The following is a 24,558-nucleotide window of genomic DNA, read 5'->3' as shown; positions in this document are numbered from 1 at the left end:
CCCACTTACATCTGCATGGCTGTTGTTTATCTTTCAAGATGGAACTGAGTAAATCTAGTGAATTTGGATCAGTAATGAAGCAACGTTTTGATGCTGAACTTGAAAAAAGATGGAGCATTGCAGCAAAGAACCCGGTGTTCCTAACTGACGAACATTATCAATACCTAATTTATGAAGAATTGGTCTAAAACGCTCGCGATATTTTGGCCGTCATCATCGATGTCCAAGACGAATTTTATCAGGTGGGCACAACACAAGGAGTGTTAAAACATCTATGTTAGATTGCAGTTTTCTGAGTGCAAGAAGCCTTTACTGGCATTGGAAGATATCCCACTTAATAAACAAATATCTCTTCAGTCAGCTGCAACACAACAATCTACAGGAACTGGGCAAGGATTTGCAAAGTGCATGTGCAAGACAAAGTGTCAAGGCAACAAGGCCCTAACATTATAATTATATATATATATATATATATATATATATATATATATATATATATATATATATATATATATATATATATATATATATATATATATATATATATATATATATATATATATATATATATATATATATATATATATATTATAATGTTAGGGCCAGATACAGCCCCTCTCCCAGCTGCCACTACTCTGGATCAGCTTCCTTAGGCCACTATCCTCAGTTGCCTAGTGCAGCGCAAATTACTCCATGAGCCCTGGCCAGTTCACAGGTCGTACACAGGTACCAGCCTCAGAGGTCGCCACTCTGTTTTATACAACCACAGGGAAGAAAATATACACCACACAAACTTATCCCAAAAGCTGAGAATGAACTTGCCAAGCCACATACCAGGGTGAGACAGATAGAACAGATGCCACAGAGATGAGGGTATAATACCCCGAGGGCTATCTTCCACAAAAACTGTCCAGCAGGATATTACATCACTTGATTTAATTATCTGGCCATCAACAAAAAAGGCTATCAGCCAGGGCCAGTTGCATTTGATGAATACAAAAATGCTCACGACACAGAGAGACCACACAAAAAAGAAAAAGGGATGAGCAAGGGCTCTCTCACGTTTTTCAGGCACAAAACTGAAGGACATGCAAACCTTGAGTAGAGTTAAAATCAGGCAGCCGCTGCCTCAGTTAATGAGAGTGACAAAACACCTGCAACCTTTCTTTTTTGAGCTTACAATATGCCATAGGTGGGGATCTACCATTAGAAAATTCCAGCAAGAATTACTATTATAAACCTTCTATATATCACCTTATATATATATATATATATATATATATATATATATATATATATATATATATATATATATATATATATATATATATATATATATATATATATATATATATATATATATCACCGGCTCTTTCTAGTACATCTGAATCACGTAAAGGTTTAGCTCCAACTGAGGCATGTGAAACTCCACTCAGCACAGTCTCTGTGGCACCAAATAAAACAGCCACATGTCTGGGGACAGGAGAGGAAGGAAGGGAGGATGGGGTGAAGGCTGGGGAGGGGAGAAGGATGGCGAGGGCCCGCTCGCTCTCCCCACACCCATTATGGTCCCCATTGTATTTTATGACATCATAGGTATCTACCAATCAGAATTAAAAAAGAAAAAAGGTTATGCGTATGGCAATACTAAATAGGTGTCTACTATTGGCCAGCATGAACAAAATATTTTCATATTCACGCAGTTTCTTTGAATACTGGATGCAGGGACACTTGTATTTCACTACTTTGTTCATTAGTAGATGCCATTTGTATGACCATTTGCATGATGTTAATGATTACACATATTTTAAAGACTACTTAACTATTTGAGTTGTAACTCATGCATATCTGCCTTCACTACTCGTGTGAAACCGGCTCCAAGACACGGTATTAGTTCCTGACAATTCCTGGTAGATCCGTCAGAGCCGATTCTGGAGTTGGTTCCTGCCTGACCCTAATCTGTTGTAGAGGAATGTGTAAACACACCGTATTACCAATAGTACTGTGTTTTAAGAAACACTAACATCTTCAGACCGTCGACTAAAAACAGAAAAGAAGAAAAAAAAAAAAAAAACATTAAAATACTAAAACACACTTCCCTCGAAGAGAGGAAAGAAGTGGCTGACCTGTTGGCCTTGTGCTGGTGACCACCTTAGCTCCAATACACCAACATTTGAAAACTCAACACAATCTTGCTGTGGTGGGTTCCTATTGGTTAATGGTAAACATTACACAAACTATGTTAGCGACACTAAAAAATGAACGAGTACAAAAACCTTATACAATAGACATATAAGCAAAACAGAATACAAAAAAGAATTTTCTCACATTTTTCAAAGGATAGTAAGTTTTATATTGACGTCATTGGAATTCATTTGGGGCCTATATATTGATTCATTAACAAAGATTTGGCAATCCTGAGCTCTGTTTTGTTATTGGTTATGAAAAATAATTTTTTTTCTTTTATGTGACTACTCAATGTTATTTCACGTTCCTTTATGTAAAGAAAAAAAAATGTGTGAGTTATGGGTCTAGTACCTCTAAAGGAGGTATTCGATTATTCTCCCTATTAGGTTCTGAGATGTGTAATGAATGTATCTAACTGAGCAGCCAGGATATTTTAACATATCAGAAAATATGATGTTTGAACACAAATGTTTAGGAAAATATCTCCCCATCTAAAAAAAATTACCCAACTGTATTACAATTTGTAAAATATAAATCTAAAAGAAATATCAGGAAAATTCTATTTAAGTGATTTCTCCAAGGTATTTCTAATGTGATAACTATACTGACCATGGAATGGTAATGTGATGTACTTGAGCTATTTGCCAGCCAGTTGTGGGTAAAGTATAATTATCTGAAAAGACATTACACATAAACCTTTTAACACTTATCTAAAAGATTAAAAGATTATTTTTCGATCTTTTAGATCGAAAAATTAGAAAAGAAAAATAAACACACACACACACACACACACACACACACACACACACACACACACACACACACACACAAACAACATGAACCCAGGCGATTGGCTGGTTGCAAACAGCTATCAAGCCTTAAAAGGTTGTCACCCTGTTTCACCCACTGTCAGGGAAGGAAGAATGCAAAAATTGAAAAAGAACTCGCCACTTCATATTATAGGGAGAGACAGGGAAGATGCCATACTGTTAGGGTATACCCTGAGGGCTACCTCCCACAGGTTTCCATCCACATCCCAACAGGATATTACATGCTCAAGTCTGAACCCAACTCGTCTCCAATCTCCCAGAAGACAGGCTCAACCTCCCTTAAAATTGGAGAGCCCAGAGAGAAAGAAGATGGTTGAGCACAGACTGCTATACACTAGTTACTGACCAAGAATGGAGAATAGGGAAGGGACAGGGAGGGGAAAAGAGGCCAGCAGCATGCTTCACTCCACTCACTGTTTAAAATTAAGATTAAGTTTTAAAAATCATTGTGTGCTTATTTGAGAGGGCTGAGTGAAATCTGATTATCTTATAATGGAACGCAACTCATTTAGTTCATTATTTATTGATCACAGTTTTGGGGGATGAGGTGAAATAAGCAAAAATTTAACAAGATTAAAGCAGGGTAGGGAGCTTGCAGTTATACTTGAATAATGTACCCACTTGGCAGGGTGACTCATCGCATAACATGACAGTTTTTTTTTCTAATTTTATTTTTCATTGGTCTCTTTGTCTCTTCTTCTTCTATAATTTCTTCCCTAACTCTCTTTTTCTTCTTTCTACTTCTGCGCTCTCTATAGTAGGCGAGATGATTCGCTGACGCACCAAGAGGTGTGGCATATATTACTATAAACTTTACATGAAGTAGAACTTGTCCATCACAACTTAATTTATCCTCCTTCCCTTCCTTGCCGAGAGTTGTAGTTAATAGCTCATATAGAAGAAGAGTTGCTCTTTCCCATAGTGTAGTTAGTTTCCACCAAGCCCACCAAATAGCCCCACAATATTTTTTTTTAAACTCAAGTGTTTGGTTTAGAGAGAGAAAGAGAGAGAGAGAGAGAGAGAGTTGAGGTGGAGCATGTGGTAGGACCCCCAGTTCCTTACCCTCTTTTCCTATCTTTCCCTTCACTTCCCTCTCACATGATTCAGCTCACGCATCCCTCAGAGTGGTGGGGGAGACCTTTTCTTTGTTCAGTAGTAGAGCGGATACCAGGCAGGATGGACACATAGCATAGAGAAAGGCATGTTACAGTGGGTAGGAAGAATATATTATTACTTTACACTTTAGGATGGGATTATTGAGATGCCTTTGAATTATTGTGTACTATCTAGGCCCTAAGGGAGCCTAGGATCTGGACAGATCCAGATATTATTTGAAGGACGTAAATAGCTATATTCCACTACTCATATGTATGTTGTGCTGGGTCCTCACGCATTTTTTTTTTTCTGATGTTCGATGTTTCTGTGTACAGTGTATTTATGGGTGTAGGCTCCTGTTCTCTTCCCCTTGCTGCCTAGGTGCAGTGTCTTGTGGGTCTAGTGTGTATCAGAGCGTTGTGAGCATTGTGTCATGTGTTTGTTAAATGCTACTGGTCTTGGGCCCCACAGCCATGAGTTGGGCAAACCATAGGATTATAACATTCAGCATTCGTCATGTTTATGCCCACACTAGGATAGAAGGAGCAAGCCTAGGAAAAGCTGACCCAAGTGCAGTGTATATATATATATATATATATATATATATATATATATATATATATATATATATATATATATATATATATATATATATATATATATATATATATATATATATATAATGATAACGTTTAAATTAAACCATCCAATGATGTGAATATATTGTCATATTGTAAAGTGTGTAATCTTCCTTCACTTCTTCCAGGGGTAAATCATGTTAACGACCTGTTCTGCTTTTTTACCAGAGGACAAACCAAATGGAAGCCTCTTGAGAGGGACGAGGATTTGAGACTGAGAGACATTATGATGAAACTTTGGGTGAACTTCACTGCATTGGGGTAATTTTATTAATATATATATTTTTTTTTTGTATTATTCTCTTTCTAGACTTACTAAGAAACACACACACACACACACACACACACACACACACACACACACACATATATAACTGGCTGCCCGTAAATTCAATGGTGGTGAGGTCTCTACTTATTATACTGAAGTTAACTCACTGAGGTTGCTGAAGGTTTTCATTGAGGACCATGTAGTAGTTATTGTCCTTGGACAAGAAATAAGATCTTCAGTGTATGAAAAAATTACATGGACTCCTAAAATCTGTTCAAGAGAGTATAGCTGATGTTTACAATTCCCTCTCCCCATCACCCTCCCCTCCCACACACACACACACACACACACACATGCACACAAAGTATTGCTACTTAACTTGAAAACATAAACTGTTGGGGGGCTGTGAATCACATATGCATATTCCTGCTGTTACTGTATGTAAAGCGTATGTACCTCATGTCATTATTCCTTGGCATATATAAGTGAAATGTTCAATAGTTTTCTATTTGCATGAAAATGTGTAATATGTGTAAGTATCAGTATTCAATGCTATATTAAGCACCGAAGCCGATGCTCACTTGTTAGGAGTGTGGGGTTAACCTGCTAGTCGCCTGCGGGCATCACTCACGGCCAAGTCGCGCTCAGACAAAGACGGGCAGGATGGTGACCGAGGTAAATACTTTCATTTTGTAGTAAAAACTGATTGTCATAGTGCCAACTCAATTGCATGTATTGTTAATGAATATTGTAATATGTTGAAAGTGTTTAATATCAGTGTATAATGTTATTTTGTAAGAAATTGAGACCGAGAACTTGTTCGCAGTTCTTACGGTCATGCCTACCTCATCAATAAACGTGTCAGGGAGAACTGCCTTTCCTTGACCCTACGATGATGGGTATGATCAGTAAAACAGATCACCTGAGAGCCAATTGATGCCCAGCCGGTGCAGCTACAGTAAGAACTCGACCTACAAGCAAGAAATTGGCTCCATGTGAAACCGTAGCAAGAGTGAGTCACAGGACGAGGGGACGCTGACGTAAGCCTAAAGGTTGACCTCTGAGGCCCCGGGGTCAGCTCTACCCTTGATGACAACCACTCCCTTCTACCCACTGTGCCTCGCCACCATTTTGTAGAACCCATGGTCACAGGCAAGAAAATATAATAGTATGTATGTGCACTGAATTGAGTAGCCTAAGTGAAAATTACCCACAATTAGCTAGTATTAAGAGTGGTAATTTTAAATTGCTCTTTCAGTGTCTCAGTATTGATACAATTAAGTTGTTAGATATGTCTGATACTGAGGAAATTAATGCCGTAGATGGCCTTAGGGAAGGTGAGGGTGAGCAAGTGGACAGGGATCAAACTTGTATTGAAGAAGTTAGTGTCAGGGAGCGAGTGCTGACCGACAAAGGAAGAGAATATCAAGTCAGTGTAACCAAAGGAAGAGCAGAGTCCTGTAAGCGTAAATGGAGCAGTGTTACCAGCAAAATTAAGAAAGGATTAAAAATTGTAATTAGCCCCTTTGAATTAGAGCCCATGTCAAGTGAAGTAATAGAGGCATTTCATCAGTATTATGTGGAATAAACAAAACTGATGGAACTAGAGCCAGAAAAGTCAGAGGAGCTAAATGAAGAGCTGGAACACAATCAACGAGTTCACCATGAAATATTAGAAAGTATAGAATGTAAAAGAAAGGAGTTAAAGAATGACAGAGGATCAATTTGTTCTAGCAAACGGTCTAGGCATTCTAGAGTCTCATCTACTTCATCACGTTCATCAGCAGCACAAAGAAAGCAAGAAGCAGCAGCAAAGGTAGCTAGACTTAGAAAGGAAATGGAATATCATGATAGTTTAGCAGAGGCAGAAATTAGGTTAGCAAGAGACCAGGCAATGTTTGCAAAGAAAAGGAAAGAGAGAGATTTAGCAGTTGCTAGTGCAGAACTTAATGCTCTTAGCTTAGTTGAAGAAGAAGTAAAAATGCTTCCAGGTAATGATGAAAGTGTAGAGAAGCAAAGTTATCTTCAACAATACATAGAGTCACAAAATGAAATGAAAGCACAAGCAATTGCAAATCAACAAAGTGACAATGCCATGCCTCACAAATATGTTACATTCCATGACCCACAGAAACCTTCTTCTTGCAATAGAGATAATGAATTGATGACAAATGAAGTACATGGACAAATATTTAGTGAACCTCAGGTAAAATCTCACCCCATTCAAGTCCATTGGAGGATACAGTGGTAGTCTACAGAACAGTGACACAAGAAGTAGAAATCAATGAAGAAAAGAGGGTTAATTTCTTAGTGGTTCCTACTAAAACCAAAGAGATGATTAATCCTTCTCAAGTGAGAGATATGTTTGAACTTGACTTCAGTGATAGAAAGTCAGCTGACACTCCATTATCATATGAAGATAAAAGGTTTATGAGTAAGATGAAAGAAGGAGTACATCAGCTGAAGGATGGCCATTATGAGTTGCCCCTTCCTCTTAAAGATGATAACGTCGAGCTTCCAAACAACAAACTATTAGCAGAGCAGATACTCAAGAAGTTAAGAGCTAAACTTGAGAAGGATAATCAACACAAAGGTGATTACAAAGTGTTCATGGATAATATGATTACAAAAGGTTATGCAGAGGTTGTACTGACAAAGGATTTAGTTAGGAATGATGGTAAGGTCTGGTACATTCCACATCATGGAGTCTATCATCCGAGAAAGCCAAAGAAGTTGAGAGTTGTCTTTGACTGTAGTGCAAACTACAGGAACCAATCACTAAACAGTCACCTGTTACAAGGCCCAGACCTTACCAACAAACTTATTGGAGTGTTGTGTAGGTTTAGGCAAGAAAGCATTGCACTTGTATGTGATATAGAAGCAATGTACCATCAAGTGAAGGTCAACCCAGAACACAGAGACATGTTAAGATTCCTTTGGTGGGAAAATGGTGATCTTAATAATGAGATAGCTGAATACAGGATGACAGCTCACCTGTTTGGAGCTACTTCATCTCCAAGTGTAGCCAACTTTGCTCTTAAGAAAGCTGCAGATGACTACGGGTGTGGATCTGATGCAGCCAAGTTTGTAAGAAACAATTTTTATGTTGATGATGGTTTGAAGTCAGTAGCTACAATGGATGAAGCTGTCACTCTTATTCAGCAAAGCAAAGAATTATGTTACAAGGGAGGTTTTAAACTTCATAAGTTCTTGTCAAACAACAAAGATGTATTAGCTGCAATCTCTCCTCATGAGAGAGCAGATGGAATTAAAAGTTTGGATTTTAGTAAGAATGAAGACACACTGCCTATAGAAAGAACTTTGGGAGTTGAGTGGTGCATAGAATCTGACACATTTCAATTTAGAATAAAGCTGAAAGACAAGCCACTCACCAGGAGAGGCATTCTGTCAACAGTGAGCTCTATATATGATCCATTAGGTCTAGTGTCACCTCTCATACTGACTGGAAAGCAAATTTTACAAGAATTATGTAAGAATGCAGTTGAATGGGATGATGAGGTGCCAGATTATGTCAAACCTAAATGGTTAAAATGGAAGGATGAGCTGCATAAACTAGATCAGTTAAAGATACCTAGATGCTACAAACCTGATGACTTTGGGGAAGTAGAAAAGGTTGAACTCCCTCACTTTTCAGATGCCTGTCAAGAGGGATATGGCCAGTGCTCATATATTAGATTAATTAGCAAGACTGGCCGAATTCATTGTGCATTAGTAATGGCAAAGTCACGTGGCACACCTCTAAAAACCATGACAATTCCCAGACTAGAACTAGCAGCAGCAGTGGTGTCAGTTAGAATCCATAAACTCTTGAAGGGAGAACTTGAATATAATAATGTGGAAAAAGGAGTATGTGCAATTCCTACAACTTAGAAATAAGTGGACAACACCAAAGAGGAATCTCAGTGTAAATGACATAGTTATCATCAAAGATCAGAATTTAGCAAGGAACCAGTGGAAACTGGGAAGAGTAACAGAAGTATCTCCTGATCATGATGGCCTAGTAAGAAAGGTTAAGGTCCTGGTTTCAGACTGTAATCTCGACAACCAGGGAAGACACATAAAGGCAAACAGGACCATCATAGAGAGGCCAATACATAGTCTAGTATTGCTGTTAGAAGGTAATGCATAATAATAGACCGGAGCATCCCCGCCAAGGAGCCAGTGTAACAAAACATATTATGTGCTAATCCTAGTCTTAAGGTACATACTAATGTTAATTTAAGGTAAATTGTTACACAATTTAGGGGAGCCATGTTACTGTATGTAAAGCGTATGTACCTCATGTCATTATTCCTCGGCATATATAAGTGAAATGTTCAATAGTTTTCTATTTGCATGAAAACGTGTAATATGTGTAAGTACACTCAACCCCCAGCTATCGCGAGAAATTGGTCCCTTAACATCGCCGTGATAGCTAAAAACGCGATAGCCATTGTTAAGAATACATAGGAAAAAAAAAATTGTTCGTGGCCCGCCAGAGTAGCAACACAATTCAACATATTGGCACCTTTTTTTTCCCCTCATCTCACCATGATTTATAGATACCATTCACATTTTGGTACCTTGAAGTAGATACATACAACACACATAATGTCCAGCATTATGTCCAGCACTATCACTAGTGAGGTTCATATGTGCCTTAATGTGGTCCTTCTTAAGGTAAATACCTCTCACTGTAGACTCGTTGATGCCGAACTTAGCGCCCACTGAACTTTTACTTTGTCCACTCTCGATCAATTTCACTATCTCATATTTCACAGCATATGTAAGGTTCTTCCTCTTCTTGATTTCTTTCCCAGGCGCCGCTGTTGCCTTTCGCTGGGTCGGGTTGGGTGGTAGCGATCTCCCTGGGTGGCCAGGAGGGGGAGTAGAGGCCATTGTCCCGAGATACACACGCGTGACCTTGAGATTCACCACGGCACTTGCCACTCAGTCAACTGTGGCGGGAGGGACTAGAGGGATGGGGGAGCGGGAGAGTGGCTGGATAAGGAAGCGGGAGTGTGCAAGCCAATCACGGCCTAATATGTCAGTCAAATTCAGCCAATTAGCAAGCGAATCTGGCCAAGAAATATGACGTAGCTGTCACGTGAACATCCTGGACATATAACGACTCATGGGCCGCGATAGCTCCACTAGGATTCGCGTTAGCCCATTTAATGTGTTTTTTATTGTTCCCGTGATAGCTTTAAACCGCGTTAGCAAAACCCGCTATAGCTGGGGGATAAGTGTATCAGTATTCAATGCTATATTAAGCACCGAAGCCGATGCTCACTTGTTAGGAGTGTGGGGTTAACCTGCTAGTCGCCTGCGGGCATCACTCACGGCCAAGTCGCGCTCAGACAAAGACGGGCAGGATGGTGACCGAGGTAAATACTTTAATTTTGTAGTAAAAATTGATTGTCATAGTGCCAAGTCAATTGCATGTATTGTTAATGAATATTGTAATATGTTGAAAGTGTTTAATATCAGTGTATAATGTTATTTTGTAAGAAATTGAGACCGAGAACTTGTTCGCAGTTCTTACGGTCATGCCTACCCCATCAATAAACGTGTCAGGGAGAAATGCCTTTCCTCGACCCTACGATGATGGGTGTGATCAGTAAAACAGATCACCTGAGAGCCAATTGATGCCCAGCCGGTGCGGCTACACCTGCCATCATAAGACACATCATTGCATCACATATGGAAAGAGGATACAATGAATAGTACTTCATTATTGAATAGCAATAGTAATGTCACAATGAATGTGATTTTGATTTACTCTCCTTTAGTAGGCTCTTGGTCACCTATTTGGTTATATAGATGCTGATGCAGATGAGGGCTTTCAAATTGTAAAAGTTTTCCAGTCAACCACATTTCCTTGTTATGTCTGTCACTGAAAAATCACTAACACGAAAAGTGGAAAAGTACTACATATTATCTAAATGATCAGTAGTTAATCCAATTAGAGTATGGTACTAATAACCATAGACTCAACTTTGAAAAAAAAAATAAAACTAGGCATCAAAAGGCTTCAACTGCTCCATCATTCATTTAGGTGCCTTTGATGGCTTTAAAGATTATACTCTAAACTTGTCCTGTAACATTTTATTAAGCTTGAGAAGCCATGATAGTCAAATAGCAAAGGAGCCAAGGTGTAGATAGGTAGGACATACTGTAGATCAAGAAAATTGGATAACAGATGAAATAGAAGGGTAACAGTGTAGATAAAATATAATATCAGTTATGCAATAGCCTGCCTTTTTATTTAGGAATCCCACACCTGATGAGTCTCTTGGGTTCATCTGGCGACCTGCCACTGCTGATGAATTACAACACCTGTCCCTCACACCTACACCTGCAATGAAGGGCGACACCAGGAGGGAGGTGAGTTATGATCGGTCATTTTCTTTCCAGCACTTGTTCAGATACATTTTTAAAACATCATACTTTTTTCTCAATATCTTCCTCATATAGGGACTTTTTTCATGCTACTGTGATTGTTTGTCACTTTTATTATGTTCATGTTGTTTCAAAGCCATCGATGCTCTGGTTGAAGTCTTCGTGATTTCGTTCCAGTAAAGAAAAATAATAATAATATATATATATATATATATATATATATATATATATATATATATATATATATATATATATATATATATATATATATATATATATATATATATATATATATATATATATATATATATATATATATATATATATATATATATATATATATATATTGTTACGACCCAGATTCCATCCCTCTCACTGCTGCCTTTAACTCAGCTATTATGTAATCTAGTGTGGGGCTCAACTACAGATTACAGGGTCTTTCTCATCTCCTGCAACCCTTAAAACTGATGGTCATAACACCAAATTCAGCCCCCTTTATGGCTGTCATTACCTTGGGTCAGCCTCCCTAACCTACCTCCTGCATAGGTTAGTGCGGGGTTCACATATACGTTTACAGGGTCCTACTGGTCTCATGTAACAATTGATAAATATGAGATTGTAACCCTATTTCGCCAAACAATAGGGAAGGAAGCATTTAAACTGTTTAACAACTCCAACATGCTGAGAAAGAATCACAATTCATATTCTAGAAGGCACAGCTTTGACAAGTGAAAAACTCTTTTGAAGACTGTAATATTCTATGAGCTACCACCCTCTCGAAACAACACCACCCACGCTCATGGAATATTACCACCTCCTGCTGAACAATACTGTTTACAGCCTCCCAGAAGACAGGCCAATACCCCACAGAAATGGCTAAATCAGAGGAGGGAGTAGATGCCACCGCACATCAGAGAAAATATAATTCTCTGGGTCCAAAGCTCTTAACAGAACTATGAATCCCAGTAACATTTAATGGCACAACGAGACAATACACAAAACACGAGACAACAGAGAGGGAAGAGTGAGGGGACTCATTCTCACCATGATTCTAAGTTGGCACCCAACACTCAGTCAACAGTGACAGGGCTGCTGTTAACTCATATTAACTAACAAGCACCCTCTAATGTGTGTAAATATAGCCCTATTCCGTGCCAGTATTCCCTCCTTGTTTAGCACATACATTGTCCACCTGTAAATACCATAAATACAAAAGGAGGAAGCAGAAGGCACCTGCCAGAATGATAATTACTCCCAGTGAGGTCTAAAGCACTGGATCAGGGGGGGTGCTGTGAACTTATCATTAAACCCAGCTGTGTCCTCACTGAACATTTCCCTTTGTGTCTCACAACACAAGGGGGCAGTCACAGCCTCCCCTCTAAAGATGACATTCTTCCTCCACACAAAATTACAAGCACCTAGTAACACACACACCCTTCACTCAGAATTTCAAAATTATCATGGCGACTCGTACACCAGCCTCGGAGTCCTCATCTAGGGAAGGGACCACAGCTCTGGTGAAGGAGGTGAAATGTCAGAATGTCATTCAGTGTTTTCACAGGCTAGAGGGTAACCCATTTTGGCAACCTCATGAACAAAAAGACTTACTGATTGGCATCAATTATTGTGGACTTTTACCTCGGGTTGTTGAGAGTGTAGGAAACTTACAGTTGAAAACCCTTTGGGTATGTGCTGAGGGGTCTCACCCTTTACTGGAAGTCATAAATGTATCCCTCCACACCTGTGTACATATTAACCATTTTAATGTGACTAGACTACCGAGATGTTGAACCGAGGATGAGGCAAAGGATAAAGGAAGATGTGGAACACCCAAGTTCTCAGTGGAGAACTTGGGAATATCTTGTATACCAAAGTGTTCTGGTTGTAAATGTGGTAAATGTACATATGGAAACAAAGATTATAGCTTAAAGGAGGAATGTGAAATGGAATTGATAACAAAGGGAGTTCAGTATAATAAGGAAGCCAAGCTGTCTGTGGTCAATGTGCTATCCTTGGGTGGAGGATCTATCAAATTTACCTAATAATATCTCCTCTGCCATTGTTAGGTTGAATGCATCAGAGAGGAAGCTGGTCAGGCTTGGAATGGACTATTATGAAGCCTACTGAGCACAGATAGATGACATGGTTAGGAGTTCCAGAGTTAAATTCCCCTGTACTAGGGGCCAATCTTTTACACTCCTCATGCAGGGGTGCTCAAACCAGATTCTGCATCATCTCTCAGAATCATGTTTAACTCTTCTGCTAAATACTTGGGCTATGCACTGAATGAATAGTGGGCTAGAAGGCCTAATGTTCTCAATAACCTGTTGGGGGTTCTGCTGAGGTTCTGGGAAGATCAGATGGAGTTAACCTGTGACATTTTCAAGATGTACAATTCGTTGAGGGTGTCAGAACTTGATCAACACTCATAGATTTGTGTGAAGAAACTTACAAGTTACTAGGGCCCAAGATCATTGCATTTTAACATGTTTCCCTTTTGGAGATAAACCAAGCAGCATGATAGCTATGCTAGCTTTGAAGAACACTGCTTTGAAGTATTCTGATGAATACTCCTTGGTTTCAAAGTTTATTATTAAAAATAGCTATGTGGATGACATTTTGATTGCTGTCAATTCTCCTGATACTGTTGTAACAATCATTAAGGATGTAGAATTAATTCTTTCTCAAGGATCAGTTCTCCTGATACTGTTATGACAATCATTAAGGATGTAGAATTAATTCTTAATCAAGGGGATTTTAAAGTAAAAACACTGGAAAGCTTCTGGGAGGAATGTAAATTAAGAGAATTGGTTAGTCCAGTAAAACCAGACAAAGAGAAGATCCTAGGAATTATTTGGCATCCCAAGGAATATTTTTCTCCTTTGATGTGAAAATTAACCTCTAAAACATAGTAAGTTTCATACACTTCCTTACCTAACAGTGGACCATTACCTTTTAGAATGCCACAAGATATGACAAAAAGGTTACTTTTAAGTCAACTTGCCAGTCAGTATGATCCTCTGGGCTTGGTTCCACCTGTAAAATGGAAAAGGAAACTAATGATGAGGAATCATATGGTTGAGATGATGTCCACTGATCTGTGACAACAGAATGGATGGATTATTTCACTTTGTTATTTGACTTAGAACATCTCAAAATTGTAGGGGAATTTTAAAAAAATGCCACAGATCAGCCTCTTTTGATTATCTTTTCAGACAGTAGTGTGGTGGCCTTTGGGACATGTGCTTACATCTGATGGGAATTAGATAATGGAACATCTTGCACTCATCTTTTGATGGCAAAAACTGTTACCTCCCTTACGTCAACTGAGCATCCCTTGCTCAGAGTTGTGGAGCCCTGATAGGAGTTAGGTTAAGAGAACAATCATGAAAGAGATGACATATTCCTTTGCTCGCATTTTCCATATTATAGATTCAGCATTAATTCATAATTGCCCTTAGCTTTCCTTGTTAATCTCCTGACTGTTCTAACTAATTCATTATATTGTGGCCTTAAAACTTCTTCACCTGCCCTTAATCTCTTATATACACTTCTCTTCTGCCCTATATAATGTTTTAACCTAGCAGTCATCCATTTAGGGTAATTTTTCTGTGATATTGTTCTATATGAGATGTTTTCTATCTGACCTGTATGCAATTTATCTACAAAATATTTATACAACTCATTTACATTTACTTCACCTAATCCCCTCATCTTGGCCCCTTCCATCCTCTCCCCTCCCTCATCTCCTCGCCTCAACCTCACCTCTCCCATTTCAGCATGACCTGACCTCTCTCTCTCTCCTCTGCCCCTTCCTGACACATCTTCCCTCTTGTTTTACACCCTCACACCTCACCTCACCTTTATCATCCTGTCTTATCTCTCTCAACTCTGTCCTGGACCTGACCTCACCCTGTATTCATTGCCAATCAACTCTTTGGAGGTACCTTATTAATTCCACAAAATCTGCTCTCCTAAAGTCAGGTATTTTACTAGTGTTTTTGCTTCCAAAAAATTTCTTCTCAGTTTAAATTGTACCTAATTTTCCAGTGGTCACTGTCCTCCAACCTCTACCTGCGTGACTGCTTCCTCCCTGTTAGCAAGTATTAAATACAGAATATTGTTCCCCCTTGTGAGTTCTATGACAACTGGTTTTAAAAAAATTATCCTGAATTACCTTAAGAAATTCCTCTGCTTCCTTGTTACCCACCATCAGGCTGCATTCAATATTCCTAAAATTAAAATCTATCACACATGCCTGACTGTACCTGTCTGCTCTATTTATTTCCTGCCACAGTGAGCTGTTAATTTCCTTTGTACTGTTCGGTGGCTTGTACATTACTCCCAGTACTACTGACTGTGGTCCTTCCTTAATATCTACCCATATCGACTCCTGTTTTACTATCTGTTTTGATTATACTGTTATAACAACACTGTAATGTGCCCCTAACATATAATGCAATGCCTCCTCCTCTCCTGTTTTCCCTGTCTTTATAGAACAAGTGTATAACCATCTATCTTAACCTATGGATTAAATACTTTTCCTCACATACCTAACCAAGTTTCTGTTAAAGTAATGGCATGAAGGTTCTCTACACACGCTATTCCTCTAAGCAAGTCTATTTTATTCAAAATGCTTCTACAATTTGTGTAGAAAACACTTAAGCAGTTTCTCATCTTCCCTGTGCTAGTTATCTTTCTAGATTTAACTAATTTGTCCTTTGTTTTGACCTCATAACCCTTTCTTCCCTCCTGACTAATGAAAAAAGCGCTGGAGTGCAGTTACCTCCCACTCGAGTGTTCCGGCCAAAAACCCAAACACCCTAGAGTGATGAATGCACTCCATCCTGGGCATACAAGATGTCCCTACCATAGAAGAGGTCCCAGTTGTCGATGAACATCCATCCATTACTCTTACAATGATTTGCGAGCCTGTGATTCACTGTAATAGACCTGGACAGCCACTCAGCACCAACTCCCCTCCTCGGCAAGACATCACACACCACAGGGATACCTCCCTTGTCCCTAATCCTATTCAAAAGCCTGTCAAAACCTTCCGAACAGTTCCTCACTCCTGACCTTACCAAGGTCATTCCCTCCTGTGCTGAGGAAAACAATGGGATTTCACGAACTTCAGTAGCCCTGAACCAGTGAATCTGAAGCTAGGCTGCTGGTGCATTGGGACTGGTGCATTCAGACAAGGCAGTTGGTTCATTCAGACTAGGCTGTTGGTATGTTCAGGAGATGATGCATTATATCCAATTTCCCAGCAGACCAACACTAACAATTACACTTGATTCACTTCCCTCCCTTGCACACCCTGCTGGCTCCCCTGTCCCCCCAGCAGTCAACACAATTAATATGTGTGTTATGTGCCTGCACATTAATATCCAGATCCAGGTCTAGAATATACTTACTTTTGCTTGTAGTTGTCCCACCAGCACTTCAGGGAATGGATCTGGCAGTATGACCTTTGCTGGGAGGAAACATTTCAGCATATTGCTGACGTATTTCCTCCCAGGTTTGTTTCTTCTCCTGCTGTATATTAGGAGCCTGTCATTTGGACACAACGATGGGCCTCCCTTTAATGAGAGAGACAAGAGCCACTCTCTCATTTTCACTGAAGGGTCTTACAAGGAGTGTGGAGGCCTCCATCCCTTCAAAACTCAGGTGTGTGTGCAGGGGGTGCACATAGAATTACTCCGGTACCATAACAAAGGATTTGGCTAATCATGTGTTTACTTATGTGTTTAAGCATTCAAATAAATTAATAAAAACATCACAGAATATACTATGATGTCCAGGTTCATAAGGAAAGGCATAGATTCCTGCATATAGAAAATGTTAGGGATGCCGAATTCTGTTAACTGAAAGCTCTAGATAGCAGTGTTACCACATAAGAGTGTTTCATGGAAGGTTTTGATCTGGTAAATCTGCAAGGTTAGGGTCAGTGATGGTACTATGGCCAATTGTCCGTGGAATATTTTAAGATGGGAATGCAGCAAGTAAACAAGGGTTGTAAGTATAACAATTTCTTTGGCACAGATGGTTTTTAATGTTTCCTTGTTTCTTGCTCCATGATTCTATAAAGATTGTCATTGTTTTACAAGGGAGAATGAGGATTGCTTAGATGTACAATTATTGGGAATGAACATCAATCAAAGTAGATAGACCATTAAAATTATATTAGTGGTATCTCCAGAAACATGTTTGAGAAAGCACATGACTGCCACATTAAACAGACAGAAATGAGGGCAGGCAGCAATATCTGGTATAATCAGTAGTTAACATATGAAGTCTTATTAGTGAGTCTGTGTTAATCATCTGGTACTCAGAATAAAGAAAGAAATGGTAATTCTGTGCAATAGTTATGGACCATTCTGAGACAAAGTTCTATCCTTCAAGTACTCTTATCCATTCTCCCCAATACCACCAGGGCCCCTTTCCCCACGTCACTAACCTAACATATACCATGAGATTTTCTCATTTCCTAACTTTGATATTACTCTCTGGAAAATAGTTTTCTTTATCTGTACTTTCTATAGTATTCTGCAATTTGTGTAACTCTAGTTTCTCCTTAACAGTAGATGATCTGTAGACATCTTCCCAAAAAAGCAAATAAATGATAATAGCACCAACTTTATTCCATGAAGGCAAACAACCAATGGAGCGGTAATGGAGGAAGAGAAGAAAAATGTAAATCTGCAGATTCAGTAATTGTAACATCATTGTTAATACTTGTAATTTTTTGTTCTTTTGGTCTTCAGATCATTGTTCGCCACAGTAAAGATCAGTGGCTTCACCCAAGTCAAATCAGCCACTACATAAAAATTAGAAAATACATAGATTCATGGCAAAGCATGAAAAAAACTGGCATATGGAAATCTGCTTGGAATTTTATGGTTGAAGGTAAGTTATGACTCCTTCCCTTACTAATGCAATATGCTCCAATTTACTTGCATTGTGGATTATTAAAGTCTCAGCTTTTACTCTCTTTCATTAAGTATATAAGAAATTTTAAGTATTATATAGTTCATGGCTTGTTGTTTTTTCAGGTAGCTATTACAGTCAAGTATGCAGCATATGAAATTGTATGACAGGTGGTTTCACATAGTTAAGAGTGTCATAATGACCTTGACCTCAGGATGGAAAGATGCTGGAGAGAAAAAGATCCAACACCTGCATTCAGCTTATTCCAGTGGATTGTTTGATTATATATCAGTAACAACACATTGGATATAGATAAATGCATTGATCTGAAGTTCCCTTTCACTGGTGGTAAAACAGTGTGATCAGCAAACAAGCTTGCAACCACTGCCTAACCCACTCTATTCTCTTAAGCCTTGCACTAACATTTCCAACTCTGCATTAATCTCTCTCATGCATCCATACAATAAAATACTGAATCACCATGGAATCATCAAACTTCCCTACCTCATTCGTCACTCCTCTCCTGCTCCTGTAACAAAACTCTCACCAAGCTTTCTCTCCACCCTCACACAGACACTTGCTGTCATATAAAATGCCAATGACTATCCTACAACTTAGATTTTGAAAACATTCTAGAGCTTCTCTCTCAATTCTATTACACACTTTTTTTTTTTAGATCTATGAAGGCTGCATGCAATGTCTTGCCTTTTCCTAAATACTCTTCTTTTAAGATTTTAGTTGAATAGGTCTTATCTGTACTGCCTTTTCCTCTCTTAAATCCTCCTCCTTCCTCACAAATCTACGACCAATGCTACAGTGAACATAGAAACACACCCATGTATTGTCCCCTTCCTCCTTCATAAACCTTTGTGTAAGGAAAGTAGGTCTGCAGGCTTGTGTTAAAAACCTCTGCACCAGGATCCATGAATTGAGATGCATAAATTTAAAACTGCCTCTCAAATTAGCATATGTTTGAATTTTTCAACCCAGTGTTTTTGTTAATTTCTCATGGATTTCACAATGTATAGAAAACATACAGGTACCAAAACAATAGTAAATCATAGATCTTTACAAAGCTTGGCACAGCAATAAGGAAATATGTAAACTGAAAGGACTGAAGGTCAGAACAGTGCAAGATTTAAGGCTGGCGGAGAGAAAGAATTTCTGCTTCCTTGGAAACAGCCTGGGAGGCCTAGAAAAGTGTCCAGCAGAACCATGAGTGTGATAAGGCAAGAACTTGAAGCCAATCCCAAATCAGCAACAAAGGAACTGGCAGAGAGAAACCATTCTCTCTGTCACTATGTACAGTGCAAGATACTGTGAGGTGTTACCTTCAATTAAAATACTATCATGCATGGAAGAACCCTCTGATAAATGAGCACCGGAGAAAAATTAGGCTTCTTTTTCACTAAGAAGTACAAAGACTGTTGTCTCGAAAAGTGGCAGACTGTACTTTGGAGTGATGAAATCACATCCTGTGTAAGTGGTGGAGACACAGCAAAAAAGCATACCATCGCCCTGGCTCTGACCCTAAAGAGCCATGCTTCACATGCAGGGCTACAAAGCATCCTCCCAGTCTCATGGTGTGGGGTTACTTTTCCTTTTGTGGTTTTAAGAGCCTGGATGTGTTTCCAAGGAACACAACTGTTAACAAACAGGTGTATTTTGAACTACAAAGCATACCTTCTCAAAAACAGGCCTGGAGGCCTGTTTTGAGAAGGTATGCACTCATCTTCCAGCAGGATGGAACATCATGCCACACAGCCCATGACCCGACTCACTGGCTTGATGACATTGGCACTGAGAGGATAGAGAACTGGCCAAGTAATTCCCCCAATATCTCTTCTATTGAAAATCTCTAGGCCATCATTAAAGGCAAATTACATTCACAAGACACCTTCACATTCCCCAGACTTGAAATGAAGATACAAAGATGTTGAGAGGAATTTAAGTCAGAGACACTGCAAAATTTTCCTGATAGTGTACCATGTCATCTTAAGATGGTCATCAAGAGGAGGGGCTATGCAATAAAATACTAAGAAACTTATGTAAGTATTCATATTATTGTTTAAACAACAAGTCACTGAAGGCATGCATAGATTTTTGCATCAAGTATATGAATAGAAGTGGTTTGTTACTTTTGTATGTAAAAAGACTGAGTTGTGTGTTATAAAGATGAGAATAAAGGAGAATAAATTATTTATATCACCTTGTCTACAGCCAGTGTCTATAAGTGATTAAGTGAAATCATGAGGTCAGGTGACATTATTATTTTCAAGTGTCTTTGTAAGATACTTACACCAAAGTTTTTATTTGGTTAAATCAGTCAAGGTCTAATCATGGAAAAGGCATTACATCCTGTGCACTCAACCATATGCCCTCCTTTCACTGGAGTGCATAGCTTTATATATGACCAAGCTGATTTAAAGTTTTCAAGTATTATTGTTCTGTGCAGGGGATACTTTGTTTTATTGTGGTCTCCACAATAACCTTCCTGCAAAAAGGCAAGTGCTTTTGAGTGAAAAAGAGGGGCAATTAGTACTTCAAGAAGTTCATGGGAAAGAGTGGCACTTGGGAATAAAGAAGAGTTGGGATTATACCAACCACCACTATTACTGGTTGACAATATCCCATAGCATTCAAGAATTGTTAAGTTTAATTTTCGATTTGTATTACAAATCTAGAGAAAGGCTGGTGAGTTTGAGAGGGAATGTAATTATAATACTGCTTGTAGATCTCAATCCTGGAATTTGGATGCTAATAGTTGGTGGTGTAGTTTGTGTGCATGGTGTGCCTAGAAAATATAAACATGGAAAAAAATTATACATGACATGCAATTATACATGACATGCAATGGTGATTGGAATTTCTATAGACTTTGTTTCAGTGTAAATATATTTCATAAGGTTTAGTGTATCTAAGTGCAAATATATTTCATAAGGTTTGGTGTGTGCAAACAACACAGTGGTGGCAGGCAGCACTTGGGGATCAAACCTGGGACCTTCCACTTGCCAGGCAGATGTGCTAACCATTGCACTACCATCGCCTCCTGGTGACAATCCTCACAGGCATGAAGGCCCATTCCACTCTATTCATTTTTTTTTGCAAAAATTTAGTTTCATATATACTTTCTATGTATATTCACTGTGTTTGTGAAATCTGTATAATAAATATACTGACCACTTCCTGTATATGAAAAAATTGAGAGTACACTTTGAAGATTGGAAGCAAAACAAGCTGAGAGAAAAGTTTCGAAAAGATATTTGGCAAAAGAGAAACTGACAAGTATCAAAAGTTGGATGATTTATGGGATGCAGTGAAGATGAGTCCAAAAATTGTGAAGATCTGCAGATTTCTTTGTATAGTGTGAATACTCACTTAGTTTAGCAATTATAAAATATGTGCCATTTTTGTGATTTTCAAATAAACACCTGTCCTAAGTGCCAGTTCTTTAAGAAAATAAAAAACCCAGGGTCCACAACTGCATTCCATCAAGGCTAAGGGGAGATGGGGAATACTGGGAGTGGACCTTATAGACCCCTTTAGAATAACAAGAAATGGGAATAGATTTGTCATCACAATAACAGATCTATTTACCAAGTGGGTTGTAGCCTACCCACTGAGAGACTAATGTGGTCCCAGTTGCCTGGGTTATAGTGAAAATTATTCACTCCCATGGGCCACCCTCCAAAATTATAACTGATCAAGGAAGGGAATTTGTGAATGAGGTAATTGTAAGAGGTTTTCTTTGATATAAAAAAAAAAAAAAACATAAATAAATAAAAGTAAAGAGGAGCTATTGACATTCAATAAAAGGAACACTTTCTGATCACTGATTTAGGAAGTATGACATCAATAGATTTTTGTTATATCTGCAATTCCTAATGAATAGTATTTTGAAATTCAGGCTATTCATGCTACATAGAACAGCCTTTATAATCCTACAGCAGATTCCCAGTCTGTTTGATTAGATGCAGCTTTCTTAAAACCACTTTGTTCCTCACTGACCTTCACCTTGGTCACTTCCATCAGTTTCTGAATCAAGACTCTCCCATAGACCTTTCCTGGCACAGTTAGCAAACTTGTCCTTGTATAACTGTTGCACTCATTTCTAAACCTATAGCTTTATGAAGAAGGATAGTAACTGCCTTTATACGCTCATCTATAGTACTTCTCTTTTCTTCCATACCAGTTTGCATATTAAAAGTGTCCAATGTATGTACAACTGGTATCACTTTACTTCCATATTTTAACATTCCCACAGCTTTACCACACATTAAGCTATTGTTTTCTCCACTTCCTCTGTACTTCTCTGCATATTCTTTCCGAGGTCAGTAAGAATGCATGGCTCCTATTCCAATTTATCTTACAATGTACTTCCCACTAAATTTCAATATATTCTATTTGAAGGTCAACAAGAATGTACTTTTACTATTTGGAGTAAAATGTGTGATGACCTCTGTGTACCACCCACAAATGAATGGACAGGACAAAAGGACAAATCAGACTTTAAAGAGTTGAATTGCAAAGTCTTGCAATGAAGATGAAAACAACTGGGATAAGTAAAAAAAAAAAATAAATAAATAAGTGATCTCGTACTTCATCTATGTATGCATGAGAATATTGACACAGTTAACACCTTTGTATCCAAACACCTATTATCCTTTCTTTGATATAACAAGAACACAGTACAGTCAGAGTAAGTGTGTATATGTATGTTTTGTCTATTTGACAAAAAAAAAAAAAAAAATGAAGGTGCCGTATTCACATCTATCAGAATAAACAAGTAGTTAGTCTCGGAAGGCAGTAACTACAAGTAAAATAAACCATACTATTGTTCCAGTTTCTTATATACTCCCTGATTAATTTGTCTTTCAATACATGTCTTTCAATACATGTTCTGATACTGGACATATGTATAAAAAGTTCTTTGATTCCAATTTAGATCTCAATATCATTGTCATTACTGCAACTCATTCTAGAAATATTGCTTCTGAAGTGGTATATCCAGGTAGATACATAAATTATTATTATTATTATTATTATTATTATTATTATTATTATTATTATTATTATTATCATTATTGTCATTATTATTGTTATTATTATTATTATTATTATTATTATTATTATTATTATTATTATTATTATTATTATTATTATTATTATTTATTTTTTTATTTTTATTTTTTTTTATTGTTATAATTTATCTACTACATGGTCCTTGATGTTGCAGTTTATGGAATTAACACCAGCCAGCAAGCAACAACAAAATACACACCTTTCTTCTAGATGCATGTGCGTGCAGCAAAAGCACCGCATCCTCTTAACACAAGCCAAGAGTCTCTGGTTGGACAAACTATTAATTCTAAATCTGCTGCAGCTGAATATCTTATAGAAGATGCCATTGAGTTCAGTAAAAAAAAAGAAAAAAAAAAAGAAAAAAAAGAAAAAGAAAAAATGAAAAAATGTAAGTAATAAAATGATATTTGTATCACTTACACTCACATAACATAAGAACATGAAGAAATTTGCAAAATGCCAGTAGGCCTTCATGTGGCAGTCCATGTACAAAATGTGCATACCTATGTCCACCTATAATCCCTTTCCAAGTGCTGCTTTGTGTAGGTTATCTGGCCTTCTGCAATCTTATTTTATGTTCTTATCCATGAATGTCAAATATTTTAAAGCTTCCTATTTATTGTACCAACAATATAATTACTGAGTCTATTACAATCAACTATCACTTCCTATCTGCTTTTCAATTCTAACCTTACAAAGCTTAAGGTGGTAAGTAACGAAAATTTGGTCCAAAATCCGAGATTGGGAGTATTTGAGATTAGTGCATCATCAGCTTTCCCGATCATCTGGCAACACTGGCGAACTTTCAAAGGAATCACTGCATTCTAAGTATTTTTTCCAGATTTAAATGCCATGTGGGTGTGGCCCGCGTGGAATTTAAATCCCACCACTGCACTGACGTATTCAGCACATTTATGTAGCTATAGGAATAATTCTTTCATATTTTTTTTTCTAACTGAAGTGCGCGGTCGCCAGGTCTGGCTTGACAGCCTCCCGAGGAAGAGGTTGTAAGCATGTCATGACGGATTACACCCCCCCCCCTCCCCAAGAAATCTTTGTTCTCAGACCCTCACAGGCTTACTATAGGATAGGGATGCCCAGTAAAGGACTTTGAAAGAAAAGGGAA

The 24,558-nt window shown here is 38.2% G+C and overlaps 1 protein-coding gene across 2 annotated transcripts; it reads left to right on the top strand.

Moving 5' to 3' along the window:
- The first annotated feature begins 4,856 nt into the window (after positions 1 to 4,856).
- Positions 4,857 to 24,101, top strand: LOC135107260 (uncharacterized). Of its 2 annotated transcripts, XM_064016919.1 has the most exons (4): positions 4,857 to 5,011; positions 11,291 to 11,405; positions 18,188 to 18,329; positions 23,587 to 24,101. In XM_064016919.1, the coding sequence occupies exons 1-4, from the start codon at positions 4,977 to 4,979 to the stop codon at positions 23,640 to 23,642; spliced, it is 348 nt and encodes a 115-aa protein (XP_063872989.1). In that variant the 5' UTR covers positions 4,857 to 4,976; the 3' UTR covers positions 23,643 to 24,101. The 2 variants fall into 2 exon arrangements, with proteins under 2 accessions (XP_063872989.1, XP_063872990.1); XM_064016920.1 differs by lacking the exon at positions 18,188 to 18,329.
- Positions 24,102 to 24,558: the final 457 nt, after the last annotated feature.

Source organism: Scylla paramamosain, chromosome 15 (genome assembly GCF_035594125.1).
Source record: "Scylla paramamosain isolate STU-SP2022 chromosome 15, ASM3559412v1, whole genome shotgun sequence".
Classification (NCBI taxonomy): domain Eukaryota; kingdom Metazoa; phylum Arthropoda; class Malacostraca; order Decapoda; family Portunidae; genus Scylla; species Scylla paramamosain.
Note: the sequence above shows the minus strand (reverse complement) of the source record. Positions and strands in the feature narration are given on the sequence as shown.

Coding starts and splice junctions, on each gene's coding strand:
- LOC135107260 (XM_064016919.1), top strand. CDS start 4,977: ATGATGAAACTTTGGGTGAACTTCACTGCATTGGG. Junction 5,012..11,290: donor GTGAACTTCACTGCATTGGG/GTAATTTTATTA, acceptor CTTTTTATTTAG/GAATCCCACACCTGATGAGT. Junction 18,330..23,586: donor TTGGAATTTTATGGTTGAAG/GTAAGTTATGAC, acceptor TTGATGTTGCAG/TTTATGGAATTAACACCAGC.